At 45.1% G+C, this 21,618-nt stretch overlaps 1 protein-coding gene and 1 non-coding gene across 2 annotated transcripts; one reads left to right on the top strand and one right to left on the bottom strand.

Moving 5' to 3' along the window:
• Window positions 1-11,260: 11,260 nt before the first annotated feature.
• LOC148791030 (small nucleolar RNA R71) lies at window positions 11,261-11,367 on the bottom strand. The gene has a single exon (XR_016078026.1). It is a non-coding gene; the product is annotated as a small nucleolar RNA R71 (small nucleolar RNA).
• Window positions 11,368-11,455: 88 nt separating this feature from the next.
• Window positions 11,456-12,922, top strand: LOC148791029 (uncharacterized). Its single transcript, XM_088890377.1, has one exon. It carries the CDS (start codon window positions 11,456-11,458, stop codon window positions 12,920-12,922), a length of 1,467 nt encoding a protein of 488 aa, XP_088746503.1.
• The last annotated feature ends 8,696 nt before the right edge of the window (window positions 12,923-21,618 follow it).

The following is a 21,618-nucleotide window of genomic DNA, read 5'->3' as shown; positions in this document are numbered from 1 at the left end:
TTCAGCCTGCGACTATGGATCCGCCAGTGATCGTGCTTGATCATCCCGCGGATTGGTCTCTCTTCGGGCAGCTGTCTTTGCGGTTGCTCGCTACGCTGGCTGCTGGGCTCGGGAGCATCTCTCCTTTGCTCCCCCTGCTGATTTGCCTAGTTTTTATTACTTTTTTGTACAAAATTTTTTAGGTACCCACGACGGATGAGCTCTTTGATCTCGTCACGGTGTGTTTTACAATCTTCGGTACTATGACCATGATCTCTATGAAAATGAAAAAATACATTTTTATTTCTAGTGGTCAGGTCTCCCCTCAACCGGGGCGGCCACTTCACAAAAGAGGCATCCTTAATCGCCATGAGAATTTCCCCTCGCTTCGCATTGAGAGGAGTGAAACTCGTTCTTTCAATCGGGGGAGCTCGGAGATGAAAATCTGACATGTTCCCTCCCCTGGTTGGGGACTTTCTTTTCTTCCTTTTGCAACCACCATTGTTCGAGCTGTGGTCTTCTCGCTTTCTTTTCCTTGTCAAGGCTTCAGTCCTTTGGTTCATCTCCTCCTTGGTCCCGATGAAATGATCGGCGAGCTTAAGGAATTTTGTGATGTCTTTGGGTTTGTTTGCCACCACATGCCATTTGAACCCCCTGTGGGTGATTCCCTTTTTTGCTGTCGCGAGTCTTACAACAGGGTCCAAGTCCGGGATAAGTAAACAAGTGTCGTTGAAGTGTTTGGTGTAGCTTAGAATCGACTCTCCTTCCCTCTGGACTATACTAAGAAGACTTTCTTGTGACCTCAGACACTTCTTGCTGGTGATGAAGTGCGAGGTGAACAAATGCATGAGCTGCGCCCAACTTTCAACTGTCCCAGGTGTGAGGTTTCTGTACAAAGTGCGAGCTACCCCTTTGAAGGTCATGGAGAAGGCGACGCACATGCAAGCTTTGTCAGGCCCAGTGAGGTGCATCTGGGATTGGAAAGAGTCTACGTGATCATTGGGGTCGAAAGACCCGTTATACTTGTCCACGGGGGGACCCTGAAGTTCATCGGCATTGGGGTGGCCAGGAGCTCAAGGGATAGTGGAGAGGGTACAAAGAGGAGGGGAGCGGTTTTTGTAATTCCCGAGCTTACCTCCACCTTACTTTTAGGCTGCTCAGGTTGGCTAGGTCCCACGAGCTAGCCTGGATTTACTGTGCGAGGTACCCTAGCACGTCTCCTTTGCGGCTGCTGGACAGGCTCCGCAGCAGTGCTGCTGACCTCCGCATTGTCAGATGGTACCTTGGTCGGAAGTGATTTGGACTGCCAGTTACTACGGACCAGAATGCCTTGTTTGGAGTCCTCGGCTAGGACCTCGAACCAGTTTCCTGCAAGAGTGCTTTCAGGTTGCGAGGGCCGAGGTGGACTAGTTCTGGTGGGTTGAGTATCTCTCGACCTGCTTACTTGTTGGGAGATGGGAGGAACAACTTGTCTTTCCCTCCTGCCGCGAGACGAGACTTGGGAGGTCTCTCCCCGGCAAGGACGGCTGTTTTGGCGGCGAGGCTTGCATAGGGGGGTTGGACACTGAGGTGGGGTTGGTTGTTGGTTCTGCTGTAGCAGTGGGAACTGCTGCTGGTACATGTGGTGCAGAACTTGTTGTTGGTACTACTGGAACTACTGGACCTGCTGCATTTGGGCTTGAATAGCCCGCACATAGTATACCAGGTCACTTAATTGGTTCTATCTGACTCCAGGGGGAACTACAGAGGTTTCAGCGGAGGTCACACCCACTATAGGGGGAAGTGGGGCGTTCACAGGCTCAGTTGGTTGAGCCATAGTGAGTGTTGGACTCCCACTCGCAGGGACTGACCTATGCAAACAGACGGGAACTGAGGTTGACCTTGGAGATGTTTGCTTCGTTGTGCTATCCGACATTGTTGGAGGAAGCCATGGGTTTGATCTTGAGCTTGAGGTTTTTGAAATGAAGATAAAAGGCTTTTAGTAACGACATCCCACAGATGGTCTGGCTGCCGGCAATGACGAGAACTGGGGTAACTTGCAAGAGAGGAGTCAGAGATCCTGGGGTGGCTTACCCGGCGGGGACACTCCGATGGCTAAGTTAATACACAGTAGCAGTAGTAGAGAGCTTGAAGATGATAATAGTGAGTTTGAGAGCTAGAGAGCAAAGATTACACACACAAAAAAATCATCCCTTCGCCCTTAGGGGGTGAAGTCTTTATATACTAGAGTCCCCGTGGGTTGGTAGAGCGATTCCTGGATGCTCGCTGTGATGGGATCCGCTTGCGTGTTAGGTGGGTAAAATGCCACCAACTAGTAAGGTTGCTTGCTCCTGTCTGAATCGGGGAGTGGGTGAGCAAATATAGCCGTTACAAGGTACGATCCCATAAGACGCAGAACACGGTGGTGAGATCCTTGGTGTTTCCATGCAGTGGTCGGTCTGAATGGGAGGCGAGCTGCCTGTAAGGTATTGGGCTGTCTGGTGGTGAGCTGACTAGTGGCAAGCTGCCTGAGCTCGTGCTCTTCAGACCTGCCCTGATATGAATGCCGAAGTGCCTTTGGACCGAGGTGATCCTGGTGTGACCTTGCACCGAGGTATACTTGTCCCGAGGTAGTCTTGACCGAGGTGGTCGTTCTTTCCGGGTTCGATCTGTAGCGGACTTGATATCGTTATCCTGGTCTCGATCTGGTAATGAGACGATCTTAGTTCGGGGTATCAGGGTACCCGAGGTTGCTTTGTAGCGAAATAATCATGCTGAGTTGTTACTTGTGTCAAGTCACGTCCATGTGCCGATCTAATCATGTTGAATTGTCGCTTATAACGAGTCACGTCCACGTGTCTCCCTATTACAAGGTCGGGCCAAATTCCCCTTCATTAGTCATGGATCAGTTAAAGCATTCAAGAGAGATACACTAGAAAAAATAACATCTCAATCTCTTCACAACATTCATGTGTAGATTCTAAAAGCTTCTTTTGTATAAATGCCACGGATCAGTGAAAGCATTCAACAGATACTCTAGAAGATAAAACAAGAAATCTCATTCTCTCCACGACTTTCATGTGTAACTATTCTGAAATCTTCCTTTGTATAAATATTGCAAAAACGTGTTGCCCACATTCTTTTTGCTCTTTTGTTTGTTGCAAAATACAGCATATATCGGAGACCACCTTAAGAATCCATGTGGTCGATCTTTGGCATATTTGTTTATTACTTAGAGGAGACATTGAACTGATCTCTGCCTTTATAAGGATTCAGATGGCTATGGAGCTTGTTTGTTCTTTTTATATTGCTCCATTCAGGTTCAGTTTGGAAGAAGTATAAATGCAAATTTGTAGAGTGTAAAACCATGTATTTTGCATATATTTGTATTATACGTATTTGTATTTGTATTCTTTTTAAACTGAGTCAGTTCAGTTTGAAAGGAGTATAAATACAAATTTGTAGAGTACAAAATCCTATATTTTGTATTATTTTTTATGTATTTGTACTGTACATATTTGTATTTGTACTCTTTCCAAACTGAGACTTGATGTAGGGTGATTTGGCCCAACCTTGTAGCATGGGGACACATGGACATGATCTGGCATAGGTGACAACTCAGCGTGACAGCCTGGCCACAACTCGGTGTAACAAGCTCACCGAGGCCCGCCGAACGACTTGGCGGATGTGGCAACTCGCCGGGAAGCAAGACCCAGCTCACCCCAAATCCTCCCTAAGGGTGGAGCGCCCCGAGCTCCCTCCATGCGAGGAGACCCGAGCTTCCCTTGAGACCCAAGCTCCCCCTAATGAATCTCAAGCTCTTCCTTCCTAAGAAGGGAACACCCCGACTTTGGGCTAGTGTGCCAAGGTAGAAACACTTCGGGCCAACACCGTCAACACTCCTGTCCATACTTGCCTAAGGCTCGCCTCTAGTGTAAGCATCTCGGTGCAAGGTAGTTTGGCCCAAGGTAGTTCGGTCCAAAGTAGCTCAGCAACCTACAGGGAAGATTCGCCTGACAGCCATACCTGTCGGATCTAGAGGCAGCGCCCATGTCTCTCGTCAGGTGGCGTCATTCTTGCCATCTCTGAAAAGCATGGCATGCCTGACGAATCCGTACCCTGCAACGGCTGCCTGCACCTGCCACCTCAGCCCTAGCAGTAACGGCTGCGGCAGAGGCGGTTACGCCTGATTTCACAAAGCTCCGGTATAAGAAAACCCCAATTCTCGTGAAGCAAAGGTATTGAAACTAGCACTATCAGCACTCTTACTTTTGTCTCTACATTTTCCTTGAGTCTTCTCAGAGTTCTAACTTAAGCATCGAAGCCTTCCCTCCGGGAGCGCTCCCCGAGAATTCTTCACATTCCTCTTCATCTTAGGTGCCATCAGTCACAGCTAGGAGCTAGGTTCCAGCCAGCTAGGAATGCTCGGATCCCACTGCATCATTTGGCACCGTCTGTGGGAAGTGCTTCAAAAGGCCTTCCTCTAACTTCTGTGTAACTTTCTCCAAAGAACTCATCAGCACCATCAACACCCATGGCTTCCTCCAGCAACGTTGGACGCCAAAACGCCTCTGAGGAACAACCCCAGTTTCCCACTGTCTGCATCGGACAGTTCACCGTCCCCCTCTCTGCGAACGGAGTTCCTAGTCTGAATGTGCCTCAAACAGTGGCACCCGTGACTGTTCCACTTCCCTCTACGGTCGGAACAACCTTCGTTGAACCCACCATCCCCCCTTCGGTGGCCAGCCAAGGTTAGCTTGAGGATCTGATGTAGTGCATGCGAGCCATGCAGGCTCAGATGCAACAGTTCTAGCAGCTTCAGCTTTATCAGTAGCAAGTGCTGCATCAGGTCTCTCAATACCAGTATCAGCAACAGTTTCCTTCACTCCCTCCTCGACATCCAGCCACACAGCAAACCAAGCCCCGCCGCCGGAATGAACTTCCTTCCCGCCAGGGATAGACCTGGGTATCGTCTCACGAGAGAAAGGAGAGACCACCTACCCCCGCCTCGCAGCCTGCAGTCAGGTCGGGGGCTTCCCAGCCAGTTAGGCCTGCATCACCTCAGCGTTCGCAATTCGAGCTCCCACTTGCCAAAAACTGGTTCAAGGTGCTGCCCACCGACCTGGGACAAGGTTCCTCAGTTCACAGCTACCAACAGCAGTCCGAGCCTTTCCCTGGGCTCATCGAGCTCGGTAATACCGAGGCCAGCAGCACCAATGCCGAGCCGGCTAAGAAGTAGCGGAGGCATTGCCGAGCTCGCCGAGCTGCCACCCACGATCTGCCCAAACTCAAAGGCAAGGAAGAGGTAAGCTCAGGCGAGGTAAAAGCTACTCCGCTTCTTTCAGTCCCTTCCCCTCTATCACTAGAGCTCCTTGCTGTCCCCATGCCAAGGGACTTCAAGCTCCCCCCATTTGACAAGTATGATGGATCCTTCGATCCGAATGATCACATGGATGCCTTTCAGTCCCAAATGCACCTGACAAGTGCCAATGAATCCTGCATGTGTATGGCCTTCTCCACCACCTTTAAAGGGGTAGCCCGCACTTGGTACCGAAACCTCATGCTCGGTTCGATAAGAAGTTGGGCGCAGTTCGTGCAAGTCTTTACCTCCCACTTTGTCACTAGCAAGAGGTGCTCAAGAACTCAAGAGAGCCTCCTTGGCATAGTTCAGAAGAAAGGGGAGTCCATCCGAAGCTACATCAAGCTATTCAATGACGCTTTCTTACAAAGACCCGACCTGGACCCCGTAGTCTGGCTCACTGCGGCCAAGCGAGGCATCACCCACAAAGAGTTCAAGTGGCACGTAGTTGTCAATCAGCCCAAGACCGTGATCGAGTTCCTCAAGCTCGTAGATCGGTTCATAGGGATAGAGGAAGAGATCAACCAGAAGGGCGAGCAGACGCTTGAGAAAAGAAAGAGGGAACCAGAGCCCCCAGCTCAGGGCGATAGCAAGAAGAAGAAGGACCAAGCTCATGGCAAAGCCAAATCAGCCTTTCCGAGCTCCAGTAGCAGAAAGGGACTACACGCCCCTCAATGTAAAGCGGGCCGAGATCCTCATGGCGATCAAGGATGCTCCGTATGTGAAGTGGCCATCTCGGATGAAGGCTGACCCTAATGTTAGAAATAAGAATTTGTATTGTAGTTTTCATAAAGATCACGGTCACAGTAATGAGAATTGTAAAAACCTCTGCGACGAGATAGAGGAACTCATCCGACACGGATATCTGAGAAATTTTGTACAAAACAATAATAGTAATAAAGCAGGTCGGCAGGGGGAGCAGAGTAGAGATGCTCCCGAGTCCAGCAAGTAGGCAGAACAGTCATAGAGGCAGCCCCCCGAAGAGAGACTAGTCCGGGGGACCATCCATGTAATTGTTGGAGGATCAATTATCGCGGGCTGCACTTCGGCTGCATCTCGGTCATCAGCTTGCGAGGCCGCCAGGGAAGAACAGAATCCCCCGAAGCAGCCAAGGATGAAGGAACCGACCTTCTTCACAAAGGACGACGTGCGAGGGGTCCACTATTCCCATGATGACGCGCTCGTCATAAAGATAAAGATCAACGACTTTGAAGTCAGGCGTGTCCTCGTCGACTCGGGCAGCTCAGCGGATATTTTCTTCAAAGCAGCCTTCAACCAACTTCAGCTCCAAGAAAGCGACCTAAAGCCCGCAAACACTCCACTGGTGGGATTCAATGGAGAGGAGGTTAGGCCTTTAGGGAGAGTCACTGTACCTGTGGAGGTCGGCACCTGGCCTAGCGTGGTAAGGCTCAACCATGATTTCCTAGTGGTCACGACTCCCTCCCCGTACAATGCAATAGTAGGTCAGCCCATCACCCACGCCTTACGAGCAGTGGTCTCCACCTACTATCTGGCAACGAAGTTCCCTACAAACTTCAAAGTCAGGGTGACGCGAGGCGATCAACTTGAGTCCCGCAAGTGCTTTGTAGCCACCCTTGAAGGAAAAGCCAAGGTAGCAGACAACCTCGAGTTGGAACGACCCACGGAGCAGTGTGCAGAGCAAGCCACACTCACCGAAGAGACCGTCTCCATCCCGGCTTCGACAGAGGACCCAGCTCGGGTACTTCAGATCGGCGCTTCTATTGAGGAGCCTCTGCGATCTCAACTAGTAAGTCTCTTACTTGAGAATTTAGATATTTTTGCATGGTCCATGGCAGAAATGCCCAGCATAGACCCTAGCATCATAACTCATAATCTTAATACTAATCCTGTAGTTAGGCCCGTTAGATAGAAGAAAAGCAACCTAGCCCCAGAGCGATGGAGGGTAGTCGACGAGGAGGTTGGAAAGCTTCTTGCAGCCGATTTTATCAGGGAAGTCCATTACCCGAGCTGGGTGGCCAATCCCATTCTGGTGAAAAAGGCTAACGGTAAATAGCACATGTGCGTCGACTACACCGACCTGAACCGAGCTTGCCCAAAGGACTGCTTCCCACTTCCCAAGATCGATCACCTAGTGGACGCGACCTCGGGGCATGAGTTGCTGAGCTTTCTGGATGCCTATTCGGGCTAGAACCAGATCAGGATGGACCCAGCTGATGAAGAGAAGACTGCCTTCATAACCGAGCTCGGCTTATACTGTTACAAGGTCATGCCCTTTGGGTTGAAAAATGCTAGGGCAACTTTTCAAAGACTTGTAAATAAACTATTTGAGCCATTAATTGGCAGGAAAATAGAGTGTTATGTAGACGACAAGGTCGTCAAAACCCAATTTTCACATGATTTAATACAAGATTTGCATTCGGTTTTTGAAATTCTGCGTAAGTTTAATATGAAATTGAACCCAAATAAGTGTGTCTTCGGTGTCACCTCGGGTAAATTCCTAGGGTACATCGTTAACCGGTGCGACATTGAGGCTAACCTGGACAAAATTAAGGCCATCCTAGAAATGAGACCACCCCGGAAATTGATGGAGGTTCAGAAATTGAATGGCCGGTTAGCCGCTCTGAGTCGCTTCATGTCCAAGTCAGCAGATCGCTGCCTGCCCTTCTTTAAGGCCATAAAAGGTAAAGGCTTTGAATGGATCGAAGAGTGCCAACTCGCGTTTGACGACCTCAAAAAGTACCTCGCCAGCATCCCGGTCTTAACCCGACCCGAAGAGGGTGATATTTTAGAGCTATACCTCTCGGCAAGTGACGAGGTGGTCAGCTCGGTACTAATAAGAGAAGTAGATCAGGTCCAATGACCAGTTTATTATGTTAGTAAAGTGTTGCAGGGAGTAGAGACGAGGTACCCAGAGATAGAAAAGATAGCCTATGCACTGGTCATAGCAGCCCGGAAGCTCCATCCGTACTTCCAGGCTCACACCATTGTTCTCCTTACCAATAGACCTCTGAGGCAAGTCTTGCTCAAGCCCGAGGTCTCTGGAAGGTTGACGAAGTGAGCCATCGAGCTCAACGAGTACGAGCTCTAGTACAAGCTGTGAACTGCTATCAAGGTCCAAGCCTTAGCAGATTTCGTCACAGAATGCACCTTTAGCTCCGAAGTCCCCAGGTCGGTCGAACACGAGGCCCCTAGTGTGGGCGAGCCCGAGGTTCCCAGACCGGTTGAGCTCGAGCACCGTGAAGTAGCAACCAGTGCGGCATCTCTCCTAGTTAGGCCAAGTGCGAACTGGGACAAGGAGCCCTAGATCCTTCACGTAGATGGCTCGTCAAACCAGTAGGGCAGCAGAGCTGGGATCATTCTGTACGTGCCAAGCGGTGTGAAACTGGAGTACGCACTATGCTTTGAGTTCGTGGCATCCAACAACGAAGCAGAGTATGAGGCACTACTAGCCGGGCTGGATCTAGTAAAGGAAGTGAAAGCCCAGCACATTGTCGTCTGTAGCGATTCCCAGCTCGTGGTCAATCAGGTTACGAGTGAGTACGAAGCTCACGAGCCAACCATGATAGCTTACTTAGCCAAAGTAAGAGAGGCTCTGCTCAACTTCCAGTCACACTTCATCCAGCAAATCCCGAAATCAGAGAACGCTGAGGCTGATGCCCTATCTCGGTTATCCAGCACTAGTGATAACACCATGAAAACCATGTATATAGAGAACTTGCCTCGACCTAGCATTCTCAGGGGGCAGAGGAGGTCGCTCCCGTCATTCAAGCAGAGCCGAGTTGGATTGATCCGCTCGTGAGCTTCCTGCTACACGGGACCCTCCCTACGGATCGTAATGCCTCCAGAAGAGTAGAGCGTCAGGCAGCCAAATACGTCATGATAGACGAATGGCTGTACCGAATATCCTACACGCTCCCCTATCTGCGCTGCATGCGACCTTCTGAAGCCGAGCTCATTGATGAGATTAGAATTTATCATATTTTTTATCCACAATTATTCTGTCTTTGATACTAAATTAGTACTTAATTGGACTCATATTTCTTGTATTCGGTTCAGGGCATGAAAGAAGGCATCAGGAGCAAAGAATGACAAATCAGATGATTTTTCACAGTTTCGACATTGTTCAGTAATTTGGGCTTAACTCACGTATCCAAACTCCGATTGGGTTGATTTAAGACCCACGGGAAAGATAAGAGGAAAATCCACAACTTTCATGTGTTGGGCTTTCACAAATTCGGCCTGCATCGAGGTCAAATCCGGGCCTGAAGTTAGGGAAAATTCGCAAGAAGGCCCAATCCGCAACTGAAGCCCAACTTCCAGAAAAGCCTGGCTGAAGCCCAATTCACAGAGGAGGTCTAATATGAATCCAAGAACAAGAAACTGAGAAGAGTCCTCCCAGATCTAAATTCTTGATGTAATCTTAGAGAGATAAAGGGATTGAGTTCATTAGATAAAGTTATAAGAGTAGAATTAGGATAAGACTTTCTACTTTTATAAGATCAACTTCAAGAGGAAGTAGGAGACCACCCCCTCCCCTTTAAGCTATATAAAGGAGAGGGCGGACCAGCTTTAGATATCACTCAATCTTGGGGATTGAATCAAGAAGCAAGGAGCAATCAGTCAAGAAATGAGCAAGAACTCAAGAAGCTGCAAGAAGAAGGTGGCGGCAAGAGGAGGAGATCTCAGCACCATGGGCGATTCCAATAGTTCTTTCTTTCCCTTTGTTTGCTTTAATTCTTCTATCATGAACTGATTTGTTTCTTGCTAGGGCTGAGGAAAGCCTAATCATGTTAATGAATATATTTTTATCTTTATGATTTATCCAAGATTGTGATTTTCATATAGTCTAAGAATTATTGTGCTTAATGCAATTAAGAGCTTGGCGACCTCTTAGTTGATTTGAGTTATATAAATGAATTGAGAGAGGAATTCACATAATCGACTGAATAATTCATAGTGTGAATTGAATGGTATATACATATATATATATATATGATTCATCTGAATTTCATGGTCTTCTTAGACTTAATGCACTCCCATCTTGAGAGCTCTACTCGAGAGATCGAAGGGCTACCTGATGGGCGTAGATTTAGTATATCTCGAGAGAGAATATTAAATAACATTGGAAAGATCTCAGCTTATGGGAATGACAAATAATCTTGGTTAATCGAACCCATCAATATTCATTACATTGTTAGGTGGACCGAATGCCCTAGCGGTTTCATCCATTACATATTCAGTTAGTGATCACCTTTGTTTCTATTATCTTTCCCTAGTTTTTATTTTCAGTAGATCTTGCTCAAATCTGAAATTCGATTGTCCAGATAATTAGGGAAGATGGTGGTTCTAATACTTATTTTGTTAAATCCTCGTGGGAACGATATTTTTCTACTACTTGATAGCTAGTACACTTGCTAGGTTTATATATTTATAGCTATCAAGTTTTTGGTGCCATTGCCAGGACTAGCTGAATTCAATCCAGAAATTGAGAGGACCCTTCACTTGTTGCAAAGGGCCAACAAATGTAAGACAAGAGAGGAGGTTGTTATTGGCGAACCAGAAATAGAGTTGGAAGAAGAGATGGCAAAAGGAAATCGCACCCTATTGGACTATGCTTGTCCAAACATTGATGGGGCAACATCCAGCATTTGCAAGCCCACCATTCATGCCAACAACTTCGAAATCAAACCTGCAATAATTCAAATGATCCAAACAAGTATTCAGTTTAGTGGGTTACCAAGTGACGACCCTAATGCACACATTGTTAATTTCTTGGAAATATGTGATACTTTTAAACATAATGGAGTTAGTGATGATGCAAATAGGCTTAGATTATTTCCTTTTTCATTGCGTGATAGAGCTAAAGATTGGCTTAACTCACTCCCTGTAGGAAGTATCACCACTTGGAATGATCTAACCCAAAAATATTTGGCTAAATATTTCCCACCCTCCAAAACAGCAAAGCTAATTAATGATATTACTACTTTTGCTCAATTTGAGAGGGAATCCTTGTATGAAGCATGGGAACGATTTAAGGAGATGCTTAGGAAGTGTCCTCACCATGGGATACCAACTTGGCGTCAAATTCAGACCTTTTATAATGGTATTACCTCCTCTAACCGATCCATTATTGATGCAGCCGCAGGTGGTACGATCATGAGGAAAACTCCAGACGAAGCATATGACCTAGTGGAGGAGATGGTATTAAACAACTACCAGTGGAGCAATGACCAAAATAATCAGAGGGGAGTACACCACATTGATTCCTTTGCATCCCTATCTACACAAATTGCTAATCTGAATAAGAGACTAGATAATTTTAGTGTTGCAGCCATTAATACACCATCTAGCATCTCATGCGATTTATGTTGTCAAATGGGATATACTAATTCTGATTGTCTATTAAATAGTCCTTTTATTTCTCATGAGATTGCTAATTTTATCTCTCATGTTGGTAAGTCAAACTTCAATCCATACTCAAATACATACAACCCAGGGTGGAGGAGTCATCCAAACTTCTCATGGAGTAATAATCAGCAAAAGGCACCCATGGGTTTCCAACCACAGCCACCCCCACAAGAAAAAAAGAGTAATATGGAAGATATGATCTCTAAGTTCATTACTGCTACTGAAGCAAGATTTCAAGAACAATATAAGAGGTTCTTAAGTCAAGAAACATCGATTAAGAACTTAGAAGTTCAAGTGGGGCAGATTGTAAGCATGCTGTCAGAAAGAAAAGAGGGACGGCTACCGAGCAATACAAAAAAGAACCCCAGAGAGCATGTGAATGCCATAGCCTTAAGGAGCGGGAAGACAATCGGTGAAGCCCAAGAAGACGACAAGGAAGCTGAATCGACCCATCTGCAAAAGGAGAATGAGGGAAGTACCCCTAAACTGAATTTACATGAAATTAAACTTTCTATTCCCTACCCAAGAAGAGTCTTGAAGGCTAAATTAGATAAGCAATTTGAAAAATTTTTGGAAGTGTTTAAAAAGATTCATATTAACCTTCCTCTTCTTGATGTATTATCACAGATGCCCAAGTATGCCAAATTTCTGAAGGAAGTGATATCCAACAAAAGGAAATGGGAGGATTGCGAGATGGTAAAGCTAAATGAAGAATGTTCAGCCATTCTTCAAAATAAGCTACCCCCAAAACTGAAGGATCCAGGGAGTTTCTCTATACCTTGCACCATAGGGAATGCTGAATTCGATAAAGCCTTATGTGATCTTGGTGCTAGTATAAATTTAATGCCCTACTCTATTTTTAAGAGATTTGGATTACATGAACTAACATCTACCACCATTACCTTACAAATGGCCGATCGGAGCATTAAATACCCTAGGGGAATAGTGGAAGATGTCTTAGTTAAAGTAGGGAATTTCATCATCCCTACTGATTTCATTGTGTTGGATATGGAGGATGACAGATCGATGCCATTAATTCTAGGGAGACCCTTTCTTGCTACTGGTAATGCCTTAATTGATGTACAAAAGGGTCAACTTACTCTTAGGATTAATGGAGAAGAAATGATATTTAACGTTTTCCAAACCCTGAAGTATCTTAACACGAAAGAACATGAAATATATGTAATCGACTCCATTGATGTGGTGGCAGCATAAATTAATAAATCAAAGTTAGATGACCCCCTTGCAAACTATCTCATTAATTCTTGTAATAACATGCAGGTAATGGAGGACGAAGTAGAGGAGGCAATAAATTATTTAGAGGCCGGCCAAGAAATGTGCAAGCCAAGACAAGGGAGATTTCTACCATTAGATGGGCTGACTTCCTCTAAACAATTATTACCCTCCATCAAAGCACCATCAGCTTTGGAACTTAAACCCTTACCTTTTCATTTAAAATATATGTTTTTGGGAGACAGTTCCACCTTACCTGTAATTATCTCTTCTAAATTGACAGGTCTCCAGGAGGAAAAGCTTATAGGGTGCTCAAGCAACACATACCGACCATAGGATGGAGCATCGCAGACATAAAGGGGATCAGCCCGTTGGTATGCACACACAAAATTCTAATGGAGGAAGATTGCAGTCCCAAGGCACAACCGCAAAGGAGGCTAAATCCTAAAATGCAACAGGTAGTAAAGGCAGAAATTCTGAAATGGCTCGAAGCAGGTATTATATATCCAATTTCAGATTCATCATGGGTAAGCCCCATTCAAGTCATACCAAAAAAGGGTGGGATTACTGTAATTAAAAATGAAAATAATGAATCAACTCCTACAAGAATAATAACTGGCTGGAGGATGTGCATAGACTATCGAAAACTAAATGAGGCCACTAGGAAAGATCACTTCCCTTTGCCATTTATTGACCAGATGATAGAGAGACTTGCAAGGCATGAATATTATTGCTTCCTAGACGGCTACTCCAGGTACCTTCAAGTACCCATTGCACTGGTAGATCAGGAAAAAACTACTTTTACTTGCCCATATGGAACCTTTGCATTTAGCAGAATGCCATTTGGACTGTACAATGCACCTGCCACTTTCCAACGGTGTATGATGTCATTATTTGGTCACTTCATCGATGACTTCATGGACAATTTCTCTATTTATGGATCATCATTCGATGAATGCTTGCTTAATTTGGAAAATGTACTTCAAAGGTGTGAGGAATCTAACCTTGTTTTGAACTGGGAAAAATGTCATTTCATGGTTAGGGAAGGAATCGTTCTAGGGCATAAGGTGTCCTCCCGGGGCATCGAAGTTGATAAAGCTAAAATAGAACTGATTGAAAAGCTACCCCCACCTCAGTCATTAAAGGATGTTAGGGGTTTACTCGGGCATGCCGGTTTTTATAGGCGATTCATCAAAGACTTCTCTAAAATCGCTAGGCTCCTAACAAATCTACTAGTTAAGGATGTGCCTTTTGATTTCAATGATGAGTGTTTGAATGCATTCAACACTCTTAAAAAGAAATTGGTTCAAGCGCTGATTGTATCAGCTCCTAAATGGGAACTACCCTTTGAAATAATGTGTGATGCAAGCAATGATACCTTGGGCGCAGTGTTAGGGCAAAGAAAAGATAAGAAATTTCATACCATTTACTATGCAAGTAGGACCATGAATGAAGCACAAAAAAATTATTCCACTACCGAAAAGGAACTACTTGCAGTAGTATTTTCTATTGAAAATTTCAGATCCTATCTGCTCTTATCTAAAGCTATCATATTCACTGACCATGCTCCCTTGAGATATTTGCTTGCTAAAAAAGATGCAAAATCTAGGCTGCTATGATGGATCTTGTTGTTGCAAGAATTTGATTTAGAAATTAAGGACAAGAAGGGTAGTGAAAATACAGTAGCTGACCATTTATCAAGGTTGGATGAAAAGTATGTTGAAAATATTGATAATTCAGCCTTACATGATGAATTCCCAGATGAGCAACTATATGCAATTAATGCTAATAATGAATCGTGGTTTGCTGATTTGGATAATTTCTTGGCAGGGAATGTGATGCCTCTCCACCTGACATATCAGCAGAGAAAGAAATTTTTCTCTGATGTTAAGTATTACTTATGGGACGAACCTTACTTGTACAAAATCTGCAGGGACGGTTTGATAAGGAGATGTATTCCTGAGGGGGAAGTACAAAGTGTTATAAAATTCTATCATGACAAAGAAGCAGGAGGTCACCATGGAGCATCAAGAACCGCCTCAAAAATTCTCCAAAGCGGTTTGTATTGGCCATCACTCTTCAAGGATGTCTTTGCATATGTAAGTGCTTGCTATCATTTCCAAATGACAGGTAATATCTCCCGAAGAAACGAGATGCCCTTAAGCAACATTCTTGTCTGCGAAATATTTGATGTATGGGGCATCGATTTCATGGGACCCTTTCCAAAATCTATTAATAATTCTTATATACTTGTGGCTGTGGATTATGTGAGCAAATGGGTGGAAGCATGGGCTTACCCTACTAATGATGCTCGAGTTGTCATTAAATTTATGAAAAAATTCATATTTACTCGTTTTGGAACACCTCGAGCTATCATAAGTGATGGGGGAAAGCACTTCTGCAATAGACAATTTGAACAACTGTTAAATAAATATGGTGTTACACACCGAATTGCAACCCCTTACCACCCTCAAACCAGCGGCCAAGTAGAAGTCTCTAATAGGGAACTAAAGCAGATTTTAGAAAAGACGGTCACCACATCCAGGAGAGATTGGTCCTTGAAGTTAGATGATGCACTTTGGGTTTACCGTACTGCGTTTAAAACCCCAATTGGTATGTCTCCCTACCAATTAGTTTTTGGCAAAGCATGCCATCTACTCGTCGAGTTGGAACATAAAGCTTATTGGGCTACCAAATTTTTGAATTTTGAATTAAGCAATGTAGGTGATGCAAGGAAACTTCAGCTCAATGAGTTAGATGAATGGAGGAATCAAGCTTATGAGAATGCCTGCACTTACGAAGAAAAAACCAAGGCTTGGCATGACTCTCGAATTGCTAGGAAGGAGTTCAAGGAAGGAGATAAGGTGCTGCTCTTTAATTCCTACCTGAAGCTATTTCTTGGGAAATTGAAAACCAGGTGGAGTGGGCCCTTTGTAGTGGCTAAGGTATTCCCTCATGGAGCAATTGAACTACATAATGATGATGGGAGTACATTCAAGGTAAATGGACAACGGTTGAAACATTATATTGAAGGAGAGCAACCCATCCACCATGGGCCCATTCTCTCTTTGAAACTGCCATGAAAGAAATGTGAAAGTCAAGCTCACGACTTAAAAAGAGCGCTTGTGGGAGGCAACCCATTAAGTTTAGTTGTTTGTTTTGTTCATTTTTTTTTCTTATGAGTGTGTTTTTTTCATATCTCACATCTGTAGGATCTCAACAAGGCATTCAAGGAAGTCCTCTTAAATCTTTCTCTCCTTGTTCTTGTTATGCATATTCCATACATTGAAGACAATGTATATCTTAATTGTGGGGGAGGATTAAGGGGTTGATAATTTTTTTTAGAACTCTAGCATGCTTTGATCATCACTTTTTAACCTTTCCTTTTGAAATTTCTGCTCCTTAGAGACTTGTTTGTGAATGATTGCAAAATACCTTGAATCATGTGCTTAGGTAGGATAGACAAGAAAGGATGCAAGCAAATCTAGCTGAAAGTTTTGGCTATGGAAGGTATCTTAGTAGTTTGAATGATCAACGGGAAAGATGCAATACAGATTTGACCCTTGTGAGCATTTGGTTTTTAACGGACAAACATGGTTTGATTATTCTAGAACTTGTTTTGTTAGGCATGTTGAGACCACGATAATGAGTTCATGTATTGGAACGTGTTATTTATCCAAAAAAAAAAAATTATATATATACTCGTGGGAAATGGAGCATAAAATGCACTCACACCGAAAGAAAAAAAGAACTAGTGTGAGACGGAGCATAAAATGCACTCACACTAAAAGAATAAGGAAATGGTGAGATGGAGCATAAAATGCACTCATCCCTAGATCCCAAACCCTAATTCACCTTTTGATGCATTGGACTCATGATAAGTGGTGGAGATGTGATACATGAGCAAGCTTATGTAATAACATTCCTTGTTTCATTCTGAAAAAAATCATGAGAGGGTATTTTTTTTGAATCTTGCTGCATGTGATTATGAAAACAAAGAAGGCTTACTCTAGCCCTAAATTATTCATGCGAAGAGGTGCCTCTTTCCCTTGATTGGCGATTTCACTTGGAGACATGAGGATTGGCAATTTAAGATTATTCTTTGACAAGTTAAAGAGGAAAAGAAATGGATGAATGGAAGGACTTTTAATACTGGATCAAGGCATGCGGGAGAACCAATACCCTGTTGAGAAAAATCCAAAACAATCTTTTAGTTAGCTTGTTCTTGTTTTAATTTTGTGTTGAGTTTTCTCTTGCCCGATGACGGGCAAAGTTTAAGTGTGGGGGGATTTGATGAGAGTAGAATTTATCATATTTTTTATCCCCAATTATTCTGTCTTTGATACTAAATTAGTACTTAATTGGACTCATATTTCTTGTATTTCAGTTCAGGGCATGAAAAAAGGCATCAGGAGCAAAGAAAGACAAATCGAATGATTTTTCACAGTTTCAACATCGTTCAGTAATCTGGGCCTAACTCGTGTCTCCAAACTCCGATTGGGCTGATTCAAGACCCACGGGAAAGATAAGAGGAAAATCCACAACTTTCATGTTTTGGGCTTTCGCAGATTTGGCCTGCATCGAGGTCAAATCCGGGTCCAAAGTTGGGGAAAATTCATAGGAAGGCCCAATCCGCAGCTGAATCCCAACTTGCAGAAAAGCCTGGCTGAAGCCCAATTCGCAGAGGACGTCTAATACGAATCCAAGAACAAGAAACTGAGAAGAGTCCTCACAGATCTAAATTCTTGATGTAATCTTAGAGAGATAAAGGGATTGAGTTCATTAGATAAAGTGATAAGAGTAGAATTAGGATAGGACTTTCTATTTTTGTAAGATCAACTTCAAGAGGAAGTAGGAGACCACCCCCTCCCCTTTAAGCTATATAAAGGAGAGGGCAGACCAGCTTTAGGTATCACTCAATCTTGGGGATTGAATCAAGAAGCAAGGAGCAATCAATCAAGAAATGAGCAAGAACTCAAGAAACTGCAAGAAGAAGGTGGTGGCAAGAGGAGGAGATCTCAACACCATGGGCGATTCCAAGAGTTCTTTCTTTCCCTTTGTTTGCTTTAATTCTTCTATCATGAACTGATTTGTTTCTTGCTAGGGCTGAGGAAAGCCTAATCATGTTAATAAATATATTTTTATCTTTATGATTTATCCAAGATTGTGATTTTCATATAGTCTATGAATTATTGTGCTTAATGCAATTAAGAGCTTGGCCACCTCTTAATTGATTTGAGTTATGTGAATGAATTGAGAGAGGAATTCACATAATCGACTGAATAATTCATAGTGTGAATTGAATGGTATATAGAGATATATATACATGATTCATCTTAATTTCATGGTCTTCTTGGACTTAATGCAGTCCCATCTTGAGAGCTCTACTCGAGAGATCGAAGGACTACCTGATGGGCGTAGGTTTAGTATATCTCGAGAGAGAATATTAAATAACATTGGAAAGATCTCAGCTTATGGGAATGACAAATAATCTTGGTTAATCGAACCCATCAATATTCATTACATTGGTTAGGTGGACCGAATGCCCTAGCAATTTCATCCATTACATATTCGGTTAGTGATCACCTTTGTTTCTATTATCTTTCCCTAGTTTTTATTTTCAGTAGATCTTGCTCAAATCTGAAATTCGATTGTCCAGATAATTAGGGAAGACGGTAGTTCTAATACTTATTTTGTTAAATCCCTGTGGGAACGATATTTTTCTACTACTTGATAACTAGTGCATTTTCTAGGGTTATATATTTATAGCTATCACTCGTACTCTGCGATACTCATGAGGGCCTGTACGATGGACACTTGGGGGGCAGAGCCCTCGCTCAGAAAGCACTGCGACAGGGATATTACTGGCCAACGATGAAGGCAGACGCGACCGAGCTCATCAAAAAATGCGACAAGTGTCAGAAGCACGCCAACATCCACCACCGGCCTGCCGCCGACCTAAAATACCTCACTAGCCCGTGGCCATTCGCATAGTGGTAGATCGACATACTCGGGCCATTAACACCAGCAACAGGGCAAAGAATGTTCCTATTGGTGGCAGTTGACTATTTCACCAAGTGGGTCGAGGCTGAACCTCTCACAACAATCACAGCCTGGAATGTGCAGAAGTTCTTTCGAAAGAGCATAGTGTGTCATTCTGTACTACCTCGGGTACTGATCTCCAACAACGGTAAGCAGTTCGAGGACATCAAATTCCAGAACTAGTGCCAAGTCATGGGAATTCAATAGAACTTCACCTCAGTGGCGCACCCTCAAGCAAATAGTCAGGCGGAAGTCATGAACAAAGCTATCCTCCGCGGACTAAAGGCACGCTTGGACCGAGCTAAGGGACTATGGGCAGACGAGCTGCCCAGTGTATTATGGGATTATCGTACCACGGTAAAGACCGCTACAAGAGAGACCCCCTTCAACCTCACCTACGGCACCGAAGCAGCCACACCAGCCGATATCGAGGTTCCCTCGCTGAGACTAGAAGTGTATGATGACAAGGAAAATGAAGACGAGCTACATACCAACATCGACTTACTTAACGAAGTACAGGACCTCGCATACATCAGGACCACGGCCTACCAGCAAAGAGTAGCTCAGTACTATAACGCCAGGGTCAAGAAGCGGACTCTTCGCGTCGGCGACCTGGTTCTCCGTAAGGTTAAGGGGCCTAAGCCCGGTGTTGGTAAGCTCAGTCCGAACTGGGAAGGACCCTACTGAGTAAAGTGGGTGCTCGGGGAAGGAACATATGAGCTCAAAACCCTAGAAGGGAAACAAGTACCTCAGGCATGGAATATTGTCAACCTAAGGCAATATTACCTATAAATAACAGAGTAGACCACGTGTCACTCCCAGAGCCTAAGGGCCAAAATGCCGAGCAAACAAAGACCTTGGTGCGATAAGACCCAATTGCTTCTATGCCATGGGCGAACTCCAAGAGTAGACCACGAGTCACTCCCAGAACCTAAGGGCCAAAATGCCGAACTAACAAAAGACCTCAACGTAAAAACCTAGTCGCCTCTATGACACGAGAACTCAAAGTGGCTGAAGCCACTCCCCCCCCAGCCAAAGGGCTAAAATACCGAGCTGACCAAGGGGCTTGGCACCACAGTGCATAGTATGTCAAGGACGCAAGTAGATTGGTATGGATTCCATGATGCTTGGCTCACCTCGGCGTACAACTGGAAGACAGTTCGGGCATATGCCTTACTATGTCAGTCACCTCGGTGTACGTCATGAAAACCACCCTTGCGAGGTACTGGGAGACAGTTTGAAATGGAAACGGTTGAGAAACCCTACTTCGTGCTTAACTATGATAGCTCGGATAAAACAATTACTTTGGCGAGTAACAACACTTGGCAAAAAAAAAAAAGCTAATTTCATTAATAGATAGTTTTGTACAATGAGCTTGACAAAAAGAAAGGAAAAAGGAAACTAAATTTGAGCTCGCAGGCTCGGAGTACAAAGAACAACTACTTCGAGGGCTCGTCATCTCTGCACGGGACCTCCTCAGAAGCTTCAGCCCGGTCGGTGACATCTGCCTCTTCGTCACCGTTCTCCGCTATAGAATCCGGATTCTCTATAGCTTGATGGGCTACCTCGTTCGTGATTCGTGAGGTGGTGATGGCACTTGTGTTGAGCTCGGGGTATGTATGCCTTATTAACCACCTACTGAGCTTGAAGCCCTTACGATAGGCCTGCCCCAGAACGGCATCGAACTTGTCCGATTGGACATAGTCCATAACAACCTTGATCTTTGTCTCGTCTATGGCTTGAGCGAAGATCTTGGTCTTCTCCTCGATATCGACCTTGAGGAACTCCACCTCGTGTAGAAGGGCCTTCTTATTCTCCTTGAGGCCTTCTGCCTCTTCTTTGAGGGCGTCCACCTCACTCCTCAGCACGTCCCTCTCACGTGCCAACTCTTCCTTCTCCGCCATCAGTGCTGCGATGACGTTCTTCTAAGCCACAGCATCACTCTCCAGATGGTGGATTTGGCCGCAAGCTGCCCTCAAATCAGCGTGGGCTGCGCGAGACGACTCCTTGGCAGTTAGAGCCCGCTTTAGGTTCCTCTTAGACTGAAGGGTCAAGGCATGCATGATGGAGTTCGCCTGACAAAAAAGGCTGGTTAGCACCGAAGAGATAATGAAAAAAAAGGGGGAGATATAAAAAAAAAGGGAGAGAAAACTTACAACCATTGTGTGGGTAGCAGCTCGGGCTCCGAGATGAGCAGGAGTGAGGTCGGCCCAGATCGAGACCTCCTCGGCGTAGACAGCCCCCTTGCTCTTCTGAAGACTGCAATGAGGGACCAGGATGCTTCGGGCTCCCTCTTGACTCCCAGAGCTGGAAATCGCCATCTCGGCTGTGCGGATGGGCTCGGCGGAGGCTTCAGCTGCTGCGTCGGTGGCCCCGGTGATGACCTTAGGCTCCGCAGCTGCCTTTGTAGCAGGCTAAGCCGAGGTCTTGGGCTCCCGAGGTGGTAAGGACTCCTCCAAATCAATGATCGGAGGAGCATCAGGAAGCTCGGGCTCAGAAATAGGAGCCTGCGGGAGCTTGGGCTCGGGAGTGGGGGCTTGTGGGGACTCGATGCGAGCTCTCTTGGCAGCCCGCTTCTTTCTCCCCTTCATGTGGTTGAAGAGCTTCTCCCCCTTAAGTTTCTCTGCTTCCATGGG

The sequence above is a fragment of the Nelumbo nucifera genome, chromosome 6 (assembly GCF_055504915.1).
Source record: "Nelumbo nucifera cultivar China Antique chromosome 6, China Antique-T2T, whole genome shotgun sequence".
Taxonomy (NCBI): Eukaryota; Viridiplantae; Streptophyta; class Magnoliopsida; order Proteales; family Nelumbonaceae; genus Nelumbo; species Nelumbo nucifera.
The sequence above is the reverse complement of the archived record's forward strand: the minus strand, read 5'-3'. Positions and strand labels throughout refer to the sequence as shown.